The 16017-nt window shown below is 43.1% G+C and overlaps 1 protein-coding gene across 3 annotated transcripts; it reads right to left on the bottom strand.

The window, feature by feature from the left end:
- Window positions 1-250: 250 nt before the first annotated feature.
- Window positions 251-15822, bottom strand: LOC105476250 (DEAD-box helicase 25). Of its 3 annotated transcripts, none has more exons than XM_011731989.2 (12): window positions 15674-15822; window positions 14973-15039; window positions 14654-14698; window positions 14042-14177; window positions 12238-12330; window positions 12023-12125; window positions 10050-10164; window positions 9019-9196; window positions 6143-6380; window positions 4612-4774; window positions 1953-2141; window positions 251-529 (listed from the first exon to the last, which is right to left on the bottom strand). In XM_011731989.2, the coding sequence occupies exons 1-12, from the start codon at window positions 15734-15736 to the stop codon at window positions 468-470; spliced, it is 1452 nt and encodes a 483-aa protein (XP_011730291.2). In that variant the 5' UTR covers window positions 15737-15822; the 3' UTR covers window positions 251-467. The 3 variants fall into 3 exon arrangements, with proteins under 3 accessions (XP_011730291.2, XP_011730292.2, XP_011730290.2); XM_011731990.3 differs by lacking the exon at window positions 15674-15822 and adding an exon at window positions 15486-15607; XM_011731988.3 differs by lacking the exon at window positions 15674-15822 and adding an exon at window positions 15474-15604.
- Between the last annotated feature and the right edge of the window lie 195 nt (window positions 15823-16017).

The following is a 16017-nucleotide window of genomic DNA, read 5'->3' as shown; positions in this document are numbered from 1 at the left end:
ATGGGGGAGTTTAAGGTGAGGAGTGCAGAAAGGCATAAATGGCTGGAAAGGGCGCCTGTGAATGAGGTCTGAGGACACCGGGCTTTTTCCTACCCGCTCAGCTTCCAAAATCAGCGAAGCTCTACCGCCCTCTCGTGACACAGGAAGATGCTCCCAAGAGGCACGATCTGCTCAGATTGTAAAAACCAAATCCAAAAACACACAGAAGCCCACATTGAGATATTACCTGTACAAAGATTAGAATAAGAAATAATCTTGCTTTTTTTTTTATTCAAAAGGATCACAAGCTTCACATCAATTTGGTTTCAAAAAGACCTCATGTCTTAACACTAAGTACAGTGACATTTATTTTGCCATCTGTGACAGTTTCATGTTGAAAAAGCCTCAACATAAAAAAACTACCTTCAAAACCCACTGAGATGTTCTCACATAAACTAGGATACTGCACAAACAATAAAGTTCTTTCTTCAATAGTCAATCTTTTCAATTTCATCCATGTCTTCAGCGTTGAGTTGTTTAATACTGCTGTCTAAAAGAACAAAAGAGAACAGAACCAGTCTTACATCAGGGTCTAACTGGAACTTCATTCCATCCAGATTTCTGAAGACAGTGATACCTTGTATAGAAAGCCCTGATATAGGAACATGAGGAAGGAAGGGTGTCAAAGTCACTGACCAATACTAACTCAAACAGCATCAAATGCCACAGACCATGAAATGTATGTATCTAGATACGCTGGGGCAAAGAAGGCCAGAGTGGAAGTGAGGAGAGCCTGGGAGGGACTGAGGCTCTTCTACTGCAGTCACTTCCTGAGACCAGGGCCTTAGGAGCTCACCATAGCGACAGTGGCCTTAATGCATCTTCCTCACCCTGTCCTCCCCAGTTAGCCTAACACAGGGGCACTTAACCTACTTCCCTGAAAGGTCGGTGGATGTGCTACAGTCAGTCTACCAACCTATGAAAATTATATTCCAAATGGCATGTGTGTGCCTGTGTGCACTTCCCTGGGGAGAGCGCTTATTGCTTTCTACAAAGGTTAAGTACCACTGTCCTGGCAGGTGTTCCTCCTCCCCTGCTCCCCAGCCAGATCCATGGGCTTTGGGGCATGCGACAATTTGAGCCATGGGACCTTTGGAGTTTCCATCAGAGAAATCCGCCAGTCCAGAGTTCCAGCAGGCCGTCATCAGAGCCTGCCTTGTTTAGATGGGGGGCTGATGTCACAGACTTCAGAATTTAGGACTTTCCCGTTTGGGAGGGTGGGCAAGAGGAGGGAAAAAGCATAAGTAAAAGAGAACTGAAGAGAATCTTAAAGGATGTTACTACTTGCTTAGGGGATTTCTTTATAAGATGTGAAAATCTGCTCCACAATCTGCTCTGCCTTCACAAGATGTGAAATTCTGACTGCAGAATGAGTTATAACATGTAAATCTGAGCTCTATTTTTTTTTTTTTTTTTCCTGAGATGCAGTCTAGGTCTTTTGCCAGGATGGAGTGCAGTTGTGCGACCTCAGCTCACTGCAACCTCTGCCTCCCGGGTTCAAGTGATTCTCCTGCCTCAGCCTCCCCAGCAGCTAGGACCACAGGTGCCCACCACCACGCCCAGCTAATTTTTGTATTTTTAGTAGAGATGGGGTTTCACCATGTCGGCCAGGATGGTCCGGATTTCCTGACCTCGTGATCTGACCACCTTGACCTCCCAAAGTGCTGGGATTACAGGTGTAAGCCACCACACCCAGCCTGAGCTCATATTAATTCTACTTGATCAAAATAATTTTTAATTACCATACAAGCACTATTTAATCATCTGTCTCATATTAGAACCGTGGTCCTGTGAAGTAGAGGCCTTCCAGTTCGTGCATTCTGCTGCCACTACTCTTATGAGCTCTCCAGCACACATCATGGCTGTCAGACCGGCAGGTCTACAGGTCATATTGTGAGGGTGGTGCTACTTACTAAAGTGGTCCTGGATTTTCATGAGCGAGGGCAGCTTATCCACTTCAATCATGTTGAAGGCAAGGCCCTTCTTCCCAAAGCGCCCTGTCCGCCCTATGCGGTGGAGGTAGGTCTCATAGTCTGGCTCCTCTCCTTGTTTTACAGGGAGATCAAAGTTCACAACAATCGTGACCTGCTTCACATCAATCCCTAGAAGAGGAAAAACACCACAGGGTCCTGCAAGGCTTTCCTCAGGACACGGGCCATTCAAGTACCATGTTTGCCAAGGGAATTCGTATTTATAGAGAAAATTTAGAAATCCAACCTGGGCGTATGTAATTGAGACAGGTACTTTGGTTAGGAAGTTTGCTTGCATGCTGTGATGTCTTGATGCTACATAAGAGTGTCCATAGAGAATGCTACAGAAATGTAAATATACACAAAGCATGTGTGTGTGTGTGTGTGTGTGTGTGTGTGTGTGTGTGTGTGTGTGGTGGAGAGGTGCCCTTGCCAAGCCCACAGAGCCACCCTCTCATCTCTGCTCCTGCTGTCCCAAGTCCCCAGCAGGCCCCGTAGTCTCACACCCGCTTACCTATCATGGGGCTCTGGCTCTGCTCCATTTCATGGCTACTGTTCTGGTCAGGTCTTTTCAAGCCCTTACCTCAGTGGTTACACCAACTTCCAGACTGATTTCTCACCACTCTCTTCCCCTACTCCTCTCATCTCTCCTATGATGGTCACCAGAGCAATGTCCAGCACACCTGTGTTCAAAACCCACTGCCCAAATTGTACAGGAAAAGTACAAGCAATTCAAGACCTCAAACCACCTAAAGACTCATCTCTTTCTCTCCTGACTCACAAATACAACACTCCAGTCAAGGTCTGGCCATTTCCTGAACAAACGTAAATTCTCATTCAACTGAACTGCTACCCTTCCTGCAAAACTTTTCTTTTTCTCTTCTCCTTCTTCTTCTTTTTTTTTTTCTTTTTGAGATGGAGTCTCGCTCTGTAACCCAGGTTGGAGTGCAGTGGTACGATCTTGGTTCACTGCTACCTCTGCCTCCCAGGTTCAAGTGATTCTCCCGTCTCAGCCTCCTGAGTAGCTGGGATTACAGGTGCCCATCACTATGTCTGGCTAATTTTTGTATTTTTAGTAGAGACGCAGTTTCACCATGTTGGTCAGGCTGGTCTTGAACTCCTGACCTTAAGCAATCCACCCGCCTCGGCCTCCCAAAGTGTTGGGATTACAGGCGTGAGCCACCACACCCGCCCTGCAAAACCTTTCAGATTGAAGGCTGCCTCGGAAGACTTCTGCACTTCCCCTCCCCGCTGTGCCTTCCTTCTCAACATTAACAAGCTGTCCAGGTCAGGATCCTCGCGCTCCTTGCACTGTGCCTTGACCTGGAGCTCTCTGTGCCTTCCTTCCTCTAGGGTCTAGAGTTATGCTGTCCAATATGGTAAACGTTAGCACCATGTGGCTATATTTAAATTAAATAAAATTAAAAATTCGTTTGTCAATCACACTAGCCACATTTCAAGTGCTCAAGAGCCAATATGGTTAGTGGAAAAATTCAGTTCCTCAATCACACAAACCACATTTCAAGTGCTCAAGAGCCAATATGGCTAGTGGCTACCAACTGAAGAGCAGAGAATAGAACATCTCCATCACTGCAGAAAGCTCTATTGAATAGCACCAGTGTAGAGAGGTGAGAGCCTAGGCTGTGAGCTCCTAAGGGATAGGAACCTCATCCTTTTTTCAGGATACTCTTCCCAAGAGCAGAGCTCAGCATCTACTCCTAGCACGGCAGGTTGTCAGTTCTGTGTGCTAAACTAAGAATTAACCAGGAAATGTGGTCTGAGTATGGAGTCCAAGCAATGATTTAGGAGGGATGAAGAATGTGGGAAGACCCTTCTCTTGAAAAAACTAAGGATTTTTTTTTTCACCAGTAGTCAACACTTTTAAAATTAGAAACTCCACAGAGATGCTCAACATCATTAGTTATCAGAGAAATGCAACTTAAAACCACAATAAGATCCCAGCATACATCTCCTAGAATGGTTAAAATTAAGAGTGACGTTAGCAATTGCTGGCAACTGGAAGAGTTTTACAGCTTCTTATAAAGCTAAATGTATACTTATCACAGGACCCAACAATCCCACTCCTAGATATTTACCCAAGAGAAATGAAAGTATATCTCTAAATAAAGACCTACACATGAATTTTTATTACTGCCTTGTTAAGTATAGCCCCAACTGAAAGCAATCCAAATGTCCATCAACTGGTGAACAGATGAACTATTAATAGAATACTATCAGTAATTAAAAGGAAATGAACTGCTGGTACATGTAATAATACTAATGAAATTCATTAGTATTATTATGAGCATTATGTCAGGTGGAAGAAGTTACACAAAGGCTATATATAGTATGATTTGATTCTGTGTCTCCAAAAATATGGAGACAGAAATCTGATCAGTAGGTGCCAGGGGCCATGGGATGGGAAGGGAGACTGGCTGAAAAGGAGTGTGAGGAAACTGGGGAGATGGAGATGCTCTATTTTTTGATGACAGTGATAGCTGCATGATTGCATGTTTGTCGAAACTCACAAAACTATACACTTAAAAAGAATGCATTTTATCATATGCACATTAGAACTCAAGACCTGACTTTAAACACACACCTCGAGCGCAAACATTAGTTGTTATGAGAACCTTCTCTTTCCCATCCCGAAACCTCTGAATGATGGAAGCTCGCTGCTCCACGGTCAGTTCCCCGCTCAACAAAGACACCTGGTGGCCATCCTGTATCATCTCCACGGTCAACCACTTAGCGTTTCGACGAGTCTATGTAAAAAAGCAAAACCCACCACAGCACCCCAAGATTAAGCAGAGCAGCCTAGCTGTGCTTGTGACACCATGCATGCAGGGCGGGGGTAGGAGAGGGCTGCAGAGGAGTTTAGTTTCACCTCTCCCTCAGTCCTCAAGGGCCTTAAAATGTGGCATGGCATCCTCCCCCCCCGTCTGTGCTTCTAAGGCCACATCCTCTCCACCAGTCAGACCTCTGGCTTTCTCACCCATGAAACAGAGATAAATGTGCTACATCTACCTCACATGTGCTATGATGACAAAATGATATCATGTAACAATGGCAACAACAGACACTCTAAGAGTGCTTGTTTCCCATGTGCCAGACATCTGGCTAAAATCTTTACGTGCATTACTGTGAGGGTCATGTGTTTTCACAACAAATTAATGAAGTAGCAACCTAGTTTCATTTAAAAAATTAAAAACAGGCCAGGTGCGGTGGCTCACACCTGTAATCCCAGCACTTTGGGAGGCCGAGGCGGGTGGATTACCTGAGGTCGGAAGTTTGAGACCAGCCTGGCCAGCATGGTGAAACCCTGTCTACACTAAAAAAAATACAAAAATTAGCCGGGTGTGGTGGCAGGCACCTGTAGGCTCAGCTACTCGGGAAGCTGAGGCAGGAGAATCGTTTGAACCCAGGGGGCGGAGACTGCAGTGAGCTGAGATCACGCCATTGCACTCCAGCCTGGGCAGCAGAGTGAGACTCCATCACAAAAAAAATAAAAAATAAATAAATAAATAAAATGAAAACAGACAAAACTCTCAAACTTAAAAATGTTATGTAACTTGCCTAAGGTTGCATGGTTAGCCAGTGGCAGAGCTTTCTTTTATTCTACAAATATGTTTTTGGTGCTGTCCACGCGCCAGACAGGTGCTGGTCTAGTGCAGTGGATATGGGAGTGAATGAGAGAGAGGAGACCCTGCTCTCATGAAGCTTAGAGTGTTTACGGGGTAGTGAGAAAATAAAACACATGAACATGAGAATGTCAGAAGGCAAAAAGCAAACATAAAAATGGGGTGCTGTTAATAATGAATAACATCCTTCACCGGATAAAGGGTGTCTGTACAAGGTACAATAAACATAAACTGAAATGGGGAAGTGTTAGAAGCAGTCCCTCTGAAAGAAGGCCCCGTGTTTAACATCACTTTGAAGATCCTATTCCATTAACCTTTTTACGTTTCACCCATAAAATACAGGTAATTTCTATTTAGAGCTGTTCTGAAGATTAAACTGGAGACACACAAGAAGTGCTGAACATCGTGCCTGGCTATAGGGCGCTTGTTATCGTCCCCCACCTCTGCCTGTAGACATATCTGGCACGATGAAGACACACCCACAGAGTGTACCTGGCAGAAGATGATGGCCTGGCCAATGGTGATGCTGCCATAAATGTTGCACAGAGCTTGGTATTTGTCTTTCCTGTGCTCACACAACACGTAATATTGCCGGATGTTGTTCAGGGTAAGCTCCTCTTTGCGTAACTTGATAACATTAGGGTCAGGGATGATTCGTTCAGCAAAGTGCCACACAGAGTCCTCAAAGGTTGCTGAAAAGAGGAGCATTTGGCATTCGGAGGGTAGAGCTCTGTGACAGAGGAGAGAAGGCTGTCACCCAGCTGCCACCCCGTCACTCTTCTTCAAGCACTTCATGCCACTGCCATCAGCCGCTGCACGCACCCGTTCCACGTGAGGTGCTGCCTGCAACGACCAGCTGTATCTCCAGGCAGATAGCCAAGGTCCTGCCCATCCTTGCCACCAAGAATTTAGAAAAGTATATAAACAGAATGTAGACCTTAGGGCAAAGTTTAGATATATATTCTGGAGGGTCTGAGGTTTCTCATGCCAATTTCCTCTTTAGGAGAGGCAGACTCACACAGTCACAAGAGGGGTAGACTAGATGCTCTTTATAGTTATAATCTCACACAAAGGTAAATGGAGATGAAGGAAACAGAGCCAGTTATTTGACAGCAGGCATTATATATCTTGGGAGGGAAAGAACAGCCACAACTAACTTGATTCAGAATGGGAAGAACTAGATACAAATTAAAGGGGAGCAACAGGGGAAAATACAGTGACTAAAAAAAAAAAAGGTCATAAATAAAAGCTTGGAGATCAGGGTGTCATTAAACTTTTCAGTAACAACAGCAGAAGCTGAGGATATTAATTATATATATAATTATTTTTAAAAACTTTTCTGTTTTCAACATTTCTCTGAATTTAGAGAGAGAATGACATAGGATTCCTATCCAGGCAAACTATTAGCCAAAAGATCAAATTTACCGGTATAATAAGGACATTTTCAGACATGTAAGGGCTGAAAAATAAATCTCTTTTATATTATTTTTCAGGAAGACATTAGAAAATATACTCCAGCATACTGAGGAAGTACTCCAAGAGAAACGACCCAAGATATAGGAGATTTAAAACTTAAGTGAGCAAAGGAAAGACCCCATGATGACAGCTGTACAGCAGATCCACCAGACTGAAGCTGGACAGAGGGAGCTTGGAATATCGGCAGGAAAAAAGAGAAATGGATGGATTTTTTTTTTTTTTTTTTTTTTTGAGATGGAGTCTCACTCCATCACCCAGGCTGGAGTGCAGTGGCGCGATCTCCGTTCAGTGCAAGCTCCGCCTCCCGGGTTCACGCCATTCTCCTGCCTCAGCCTCCCGAGGAGCTGGGACTACAGGCGCCCACCACCACGCCCGGCTAATTTTTTGTATTTTTAGTAGAGACAGGGTTTCACCGTGTTAGCCAGGATGGTCTCGATATCCTAGCCTTATGATCCACCTGCCTCAGCCTCCCAAAGTGTTGGGATTACAGGTGTGAGCCACCGTGCCCAGCCGAGAAATGGATGGATTTTTAAATTTTATTTTACTATTTGGAGATATCAGACATATGACACATATGACAGAATAGCTATGGGAAAATTAAAGATCCTTACACAGTGATACTAACTAAATGAAAAAAAAAAGCAAAAGCAATGATTACTTCTAGAAGAAAAAGCTTTACAAGAAAAGCAGCCCTTTATATTAGTGGTATCTGTATCTGTGGGCTCCACGTCTGTGGATTCAAACAACTGTGGATCAAAAATATTCGGAAAAAAATTGTGCTTGTACTGAATGTATACGGACTTTTTTCTTGTCATTATAAATAATCTAGAAATGATTTAAAGTACACAAGAAGATGTGTATAAGTTATATGTAAATACTATAACATTTTACGTCAGGGACTTGAACATCCACAGATTTTGGTATGTGCAGGGGGTCCAGGAACCAATCCCTTGTGGATACAGAGGGGCAACTGTAATTATAATAATATGCTGTTTGGTTCAGCAGTGAACAATACTTACACTGTCACATGATATCAATACTGACAGTTAATGTGACCTAATTCATGGCATAATTACAGAGAGGTGATGGGGGATAGGAAAGGTAGAATGGGTGGTGTTTTCAAAGAACTCAATTCCCACTTCCTATAATGGGAAATTAGTTGACAATGACTACACATCAGGAAACAGCAGTATGAAAATATTATTTAAAGGTATGAAGGTTAATATCAGAAAAAAAGTATTCTCTTCAGGTTGGAGCAAGGGGTTACTGTTTTTCATTACAAGTCTTTCAATACTAATTGAATTTAACATTGAGTATGTAATACTTCATTAAAAAATACGCGATTCCTAAATCCCACTTACAGAAACTCTCATTCAGTAAGTCTGAGGCTGGGTCCGGTAATCTGTAGTTTTAAATCTCTCAGGTGATCCTGATAGAGAGGCCTAGGAAAACGACACGGCTTTTTACAAATTAAGAGGGAAAGTCAGGACTAGATTACCAGCCTCCTGATCCCACATTACTGTGTCCTCTACTCTATCTCAATTATCCATTGTATTCTCACCAGGCTTTAACAGATCCTCTGCAGAATTTTGGCCAAAATATAGAACATATTGGCAAATTTGGTGCAGATGCACTGTATATTAATAGAGTCCATCTGTAAGCTGTGTTGCAAAAGTAAAGCACTCAGGCAAGATTGCAAACTGAAGAAGCTGGAAAACTATAGCAGTCTGAGGGACTCCTGAACTGGTGAAAATAATGTAAAAACCCAAATTTATTTTAGAGGTGAAGGTGGTGAGGAGTTAAGCAATAAAGAGATCATGTGGAGGAGTAAACAAATGAAATTCCCCATCTGGACAGAAGGCTGAGGAAGAGAGGAGGACTCTGAAGATTACCTTTGAATACGAATACTATGATCTGAGAATCCTTGAGTGTCAATCATCACATCTGCTTCATCCAGGACAAACACACGAATCTTAGTCAAATCAATCAATTTTAGTTTAAAACACCAATCTAGGACAGTCCCAGGAGTGCCAATTATAATCTGTTTAGTGATGTCGGTGCCTCTGGGAACTGGGGAGAAAAGGGTTTTAAGCACTCCTTCAGATGCAAACAACTCCAACAGGTCACAGTTCAGGGCAGTGCAACATAAAGCTCATAAGCAAAAACACAGTTTGCAATAATTTTCCAAGTGGAAACCCTAAGGGTCACTGTGGTTTCTGATTCTGCAGAATTTTTAGGATAAATTTCTGACTTTATCTTAACTTTAACTGTGAAAAATGGCACTTCCCCAAACAGAAAATAACCAAAATGTCCATCAATAGGTTACATTAAATAAATTATGAAATATTGGGTAGCTAGTCAAAGGAACAAACAGTATGAAAAAAAGTGCTCCCATTTTTGTAAACACTCAATGAAAACAAATATAAATATGGGCATTTGTATGTGCTTGTATGAGCTAAAAAAAAAAAAAAGCAAAAAACAAAGGCTTGCCTGTTTACTATGTGATCTGTGGGATTACGTTTTTGGAGGGCAATGAAGAACAATTTTCACTTCTATCTTTTCATCTTTTTGTCTTTTAAAGTTTTTTTCCCCATGATAAGCTTATAATAGTTTAATGAAAATCCAAAAATAAAAGCTGTCCTGCACAAAACAACCAAGTCTTGAAGTAAGGACTATACAAAGGACTATACATCCTCTTGCAGGATGTGGAAATGATGTGGCTAACATTTAGTGAGTCCTTACTACGTGCCAGGCATTGCGTACAATGCTTTAACAACGTTATCTCAATTCTGATAACTCTGTGACATGAGTGCTATTATTTCCCTCATTTAGAGATGAGAATGCCAAGAAGTTATATAAAATGCTTATTAGCGGTGAAGCCAGGATTTGAAAAATCAGCCAGGACTGGCTTACTGGTACGTACTTCGATTCCCTCGAATGGCATACATCACTTGAACATCCACACAGAATTTTCCCATCTGCTCAACCACACGGCCAGTTTGCAGAGCCAATTCATAAGTAGGAGCTAGGCAGAGGCACTGTGGGATAGAGAGAGAAGGGAGGAGAAAGGTTCTTAAAAGCATCTTTCAAATGTCAACTATAAGAAAAATTTGTATAGGGAGAGACACAGAAAGGAAATTGAAGGTTTTCGTTGAATGAAATATTTTTAATTGGATACAGTTTAATAGTTGACAGATTTGATGTGAATGTTGAGTATGAGAAGAGGAAGGGGCTGAGGAATGGAGAAACAGCTACCTTTTACATATTCCTCTCTAAAGGGTTATTTAGAAACACAAGTTACTAGTCACCCTTTTTGGGGTCGGGGAGGCATAGGAGGGGGAAGAATGAGATGTAGGGAAGCTGGGAATCAATGAATGCAAGGCAAATTACAGTTTGAGCTCTATCCCATAGCTCTCATTTGCTATTAAAAGTCTATTTTTGAGGCTGAGCACAGTGGCTCACACCTGTAATCCCAGCACTTTGGGAGGCTGAGGTGGGTGGATCACCTGAAGTCAGGAGTTCGAGACTAGCCTGGCCAAAATGGCAAAACCCCATCTCTACTGAAAATACAACAAAATTAGCCAGGCGTGATGGTGGGCGCCTGTAATCCCAGCTACTTGGGAGGCTGAGGCAGGAGAATCACTTGAACCCAGGTGGCAGAGGTTGCAGTGAGCCAAGATTGTACCACTGCACTCCAGCTTGGGTAACAGAGTGAGACTCCATGTCAAAAACAAACAAAAAGAAAAAAACAAAAAAGACTGCCTATTTTGGGAACACTCCTTGCTTGATCCAATCTGTTTATATTATCTATATCTTTATAACACATAATATGATATATATAATATAATATAATATATAATGGGCAGAATATTCCCCCAAACTCTGTTACTCCATACTCCATAAAAATGATGGTTGCTGATGAATAAAGATGCTGATGGAAAAAACTGGTGATACCTAATGCACTTACATGTGTCAATTAGGAATCTGTGATAGGGAAACATAGCCAAAGTGCTAAAAACACCTTTCACACACATTTTTCAAAATGTGCTCAGGCATAACTTACCCTACATAATTTTTATTGATAATATCAAACCCTAATCATAAATTTCACTGAATTTGTCTAAAATGCGTAAGATTTCCTTTGCCTTACCTATAGCTGACCTGGCTGATCAGAGTGGAAGCTAACTGAGAGTGCCTTGGTGTTCCCCACAGCACTTAATGCATATGGGTACTCGGCTTGTCAAGCAAATAGGGGGAGACGACCAGATACTTTTCACGAGTGGAAACTACACTAGGAAAATGGTAAACCGGGTACCAGTGCCAGTCTTGACTCAGCCACTCTCTGGGGACCTCAAAAAAGACATTTCCCTCTCCAAGCATCAGTGTCCTCCTCTGCTAAAGTGAGGTGGACTACATGACCTTCTGGTCCTGCAGCTAGATGGCTGTAATTACTGCATGCTTAACTTATGCCAGGCACTGTGCTAAAAATGTAAATTACTTCATTAAATCCACATGATGACTTTATTCAATGTTTAATGAGTGGTTTCTATAAGCCAGGCACTGTGCTAGGTATTAGGATTTAAGGCTGAACAGATCAACTATGATACATTCCTTTACAGATGCTATCTTTACAGACCAGGATTAACAGACTGAGATTTACTAACTTGCCTAAGACATTCAGTTAGTAAGTGGGAGGTTCGGATTCAAACTACTCAAGACTCTAAAGCCTGTCCTCTCCATCACTGTCCCATACTGCTGCCCAATGCTCTATGATTTTATGTCTTTTCTAAATATTTTATCACCGTAGTAACCATATTATTGCACAGGAATATCACCTATTACTAAATTAGCACTGGTAGTGCAAGCATTCCCAGTGTTCTCTCAGCCTTGCCTTACCTGTGGGAAAAATTCCAAGGCATTAACTCTGCTTAACATTGCCAACACGAATGCCGCTGTCTTTCCTGTTCCCGACTGGCTCTGTGCTATGAGGTTCTGGGGTCTGCAGAAAAGAGAAGACCACTGGGCTAAACTGAATACAAGAGAGTGGACATAAACTGAAAATAAGAAAGTAAACATAACCAAGTTAGAATACCACTACCCTGGAAACTCACGGATGTGCCAGCATCATAGGGAGAGCCATCTCTTGGATTTTGGATGGCCTATTAAATCCCATTGCATAGATTCCTTTTAGTAACTCTTCCTTTCTGTAAAAAAAAAAAAAAAAAAAAAAAAAAAAAAAAAAAAAAAAATCAAACACAGCTTATAGTTGGTCAGTAGCATCAGAAATACATACCTGAAAGGTGCATTTCTAAATTAAGTCACTTGCCACTGAGCTTAAAACTAGTATTTGGAGATAGATCATTCATACCTCAACTTCCAAACATCAACAATCACACCTGTAGAGCTGGACCACTAAAACAATAAGCTATGCCATAAGTCTAGGCGAAGGACAGTGGTAAAGATCCTAAGCCAAACCTTCTGTTGAACGAAGCAAAAAAGGAAAAACTCATCGGATAAAAAGAATATATCCATTTGCTGAGAGAGTTATATTTTCTGCCTAAACAGAAAACTAAGTGACATTTACTGTTTAGTTCCTTTTCACGAATGATATTGACATTTTTGACAGTAATTTTCAGAAAAGATAAATTTTTATTTAGGTGATTCTTAGATTAGTTCTTTCTAGGAGTAGAAAACACAATATTACTTTATCCTTCTGAGGCAATGTTTCAAAATGCCGCTTTCCTGAGGGTCTTAAGAAAAATGACAAAACGAGGATAAATCAAATGAACTAGAACACTTCAACTTTTAATGGCATGCACATTTGTGTGTGCTTAATTGGTAGAGGGCTGGCAGCCCGTCTTAAATCATGGGTAGGCTTTCTACCACTTAGAAAACGTCTGGGAACTAGGATTTTGGATTTTTACCCTTTACATAAGTAGGTTTCAGTGCTTTTCTTTCTGTTAAAATACATTTTTTAGCGTCAAATGATAAATCCCTAAGGAATGCAAACCCGTTTGTGAAAGTTACTCAGTTTAAGACCATTTGAAACAAAATATAATCAGGAAAGTAAAAGCTTATAACTTATCTACAGTGGGTGAAGTAGGATGTCTGGGTCATTAGAATCTGGGTTCTGATACGGAGAGGGGCAATCTGGCAGTGCTTAGCTTAGCTCTCTATCCCAGGATGAAAATATCTTAACTATCAAAAATGTTCTCAATTTGCCAGGCAACTTGGGTATCCTAATGTTCTTCTTTAGAACATCCTTTCTTCTTCTTTTTTTTTTTTTTTTTGAGACAATGTCTCGCTCTGTCACCCAGGCTGGAGTGCAGTGGTGTGACCTCAGCTTGCTGCAACCTCAGCCTCCTGGGTTCAAGCGATTCTCCTGCCTCAGCTTCCTGAGTAGCTGGGACTACAGGTGCGTGCCACCATGATCGGCTAAGTTTTGTATTTTTAGTAGACACGGGGTTTCTCCATGTCAGCCAGGCTGGTCTCAAGCTCCTGACCCTCGAGTGATCCGCCCTCCTCAGTCTCCCAAGTGTTGGGATTTTAGGCATAAGCCACTGCACCCTGTCTGAGTTATATTTTGATTGCATGGAAATGTGCAAATCTCACTTTAATACTGAATATTAAAACAAAAATTAACCAGGCATGGTGGTGCATGCCTGTAGTCCCAGCTACTTGGGAGGCTGAGGCAGGAGAATCGTTTGAACCTGTCAGGCGGAGGTGCAGTGAGCCGAGATCATGTCATTGCACTCCAGCCTGGGCGACAGAGTGAGACTCTGTCTCAAAAAACAAAAACAAAATATTCAGTATCAGAAAACAAAGAGGAGATCCTGATGGTTTTTATTATAAGCAGATTCGTTTGTTCTGTGCTTTTCAGCATTTTTCCCATGTTAAAAGAGTAAAAATACTCACAGCCGCAGCTCTTCAAATGTCTTTACTGAGTAAAGTGGAGAGCTGGGATCCTTCTGTAAAACTTCCACACGGTGACTGGATTCTACTAAGGACTGACGGATTAACTTGTTTAAGAGTGAATTAGCTGCCAAATCCACTAGAAAAGCAAAAATAAAAAAGAGGACATCAAGCTTCCTGAATGACAACAAATAAGTTGTTCTTTCTCTTTCAGTGGTTGCATACCAAGCAATTGCACCTATGCTCATTTTTCCTCTAAAAGAAGGTTCCAGAAAGAATGATATAGCACTGAGAATCCGTTCTTTATGAGGATTCAGTTTCTTATGCTCTGTTACTTCACTATCCTCTAACTTCAAAGTAGCCTATGGCCATCTCCATGAGACCAAATCCTTGACAGCTGGAAATTCTGAACCCAATCCCTGCATATTCCATTTCAACTTCCTATAAATAAATATACCTTCTTCCTAATTTAGTGTGTCTCCTGATAGTCACTATAAGAAAACAGGAGCAAAGACAGGCATTTTCCAATTGAGATTATATTATTCACTCACACTATTAAAGTTATAAATGGAAACAGAATGCTAGTAGATACATGCAAATGAATTCATCTCCTACCTACATCATCTTCTTCATCTTCTTTGATGTTATTAATAGAACCATCTGGAAAGGATGGAGGAGAAACAATACAAGTAAAGACAAAAGCTGAGCAGAAATGTAAAGCAGACTATTCAATTTTTTCTTCCTGACTCTTCAGTGTCTACTGGCAAGAAGAGTCATTTCATGGAGGAGTGGACGAAATGATTGGGAAGGTAATGGAGAGTGTTGAGTGTCACACTGAAGAACTCGCCCTATCTCACTTGGCAGGGACGGGATGAAAGCAAAGCAATGCTTTTTAATCACTAAGGTTGCTCTGCTTTGCCCTAACAGCACTCACCTATGTTTCGGACTGTAGTACTCTTGACACCCCGAAGGTTCTTCCGGGGGTGGCTGAGGTTTGAAAACTATTGAGAGACACAAATTTCAACCAATATTAGGATGCAAGCCTTCAAGCAGCCCAGTGCTTCCCTACCACAGGGGCTGGGAGGGATTCAGGGAAGGACACCCGGGTATTGCTTCCTTTGCAATATTAGGTAGCAGCAGATTGCTTTCGAAGTTAGGTTTCCTGTATGAATTATCCTAAAATTGGAGATTTTCTGTATTCCCTGTACATGAAGTTTCTCTTTCCTAGGCCTCTAGTTTAGAGTTGGGCAGTACTTGGGGCTCACGGCACCAACAAGGGGAGGAAGGCTAGGAAAGTGCGCTGGCAAATGGATGGAAGCAAGCTGAGGCTTAATGAGCAAATGGGCAGAGTAGAAAACTCGGGGTCCAGCTGGGACTACCAGAGCTGCGTTCCCACCCTGGATTTCCAGGGGTCGTCATTTTTGCCCTTTCTAACCAAAGGTCTTGCCTCTCGTGGGGGTGGGGACGGGGTCTCCCTCTGTGGCCCTCTTCCAAACCCTTCCCGCATCTCCCCTCCAGCATCTGACGCCCCGCTTCGAACGCTCGCGGGCTCTCCCTCCCCTCCCGGCCGATCTCCCTCTGCGAGTGGGAGCTCCACCCCCGCGGCTGTGCACCCCCCGACTCGGTGGCGGTTACGTGGCTGTTCAGCCGCTCGCTCTCCGCCGCCCCTGCGTCGCCTCCCCACAGTAACGACGCCATGGCTGCGATCGCTGCTCCCGCCCCCAGCACGTGCTTCCACCACAGGCGCGAGGCGGTGCTGGTTCTATCCCCTGGCCAATGGGCTTCCGCAGGGGGGCACGCGTCCGCGCCTGCGACCACCGCGGTGCGGCGCGCAGGCGCTGGAGGGCGGGGTGGGGCGTGGGGCGGAGGGCAGAGAGCGCGGCGGAGGGCAGAGAGCGCGGCGGAGGGCAGAGAGCGCGGCGGAGGGCAGAGAGCGCGGCGGAGGGCAGAGAGCGCGGCGGAGGGCAGAGAGCGCGGCG

Source organism: Macaca nemestrina, chromosome 12 (assembly GCF_043159975.1).
Source record: "Macaca nemestrina isolate mMacNem1 chromosome 12, mMacNem.hap1, whole genome shotgun sequence".
Taxonomy (NCBI): Eukaryota; Metazoa; Chordata; class Mammalia; order Primates; family Cercopithecidae; genus Macaca; species Macaca nemestrina.
This window is presented reverse-complemented; position numbering and strand designations above follow the sequence as displayed.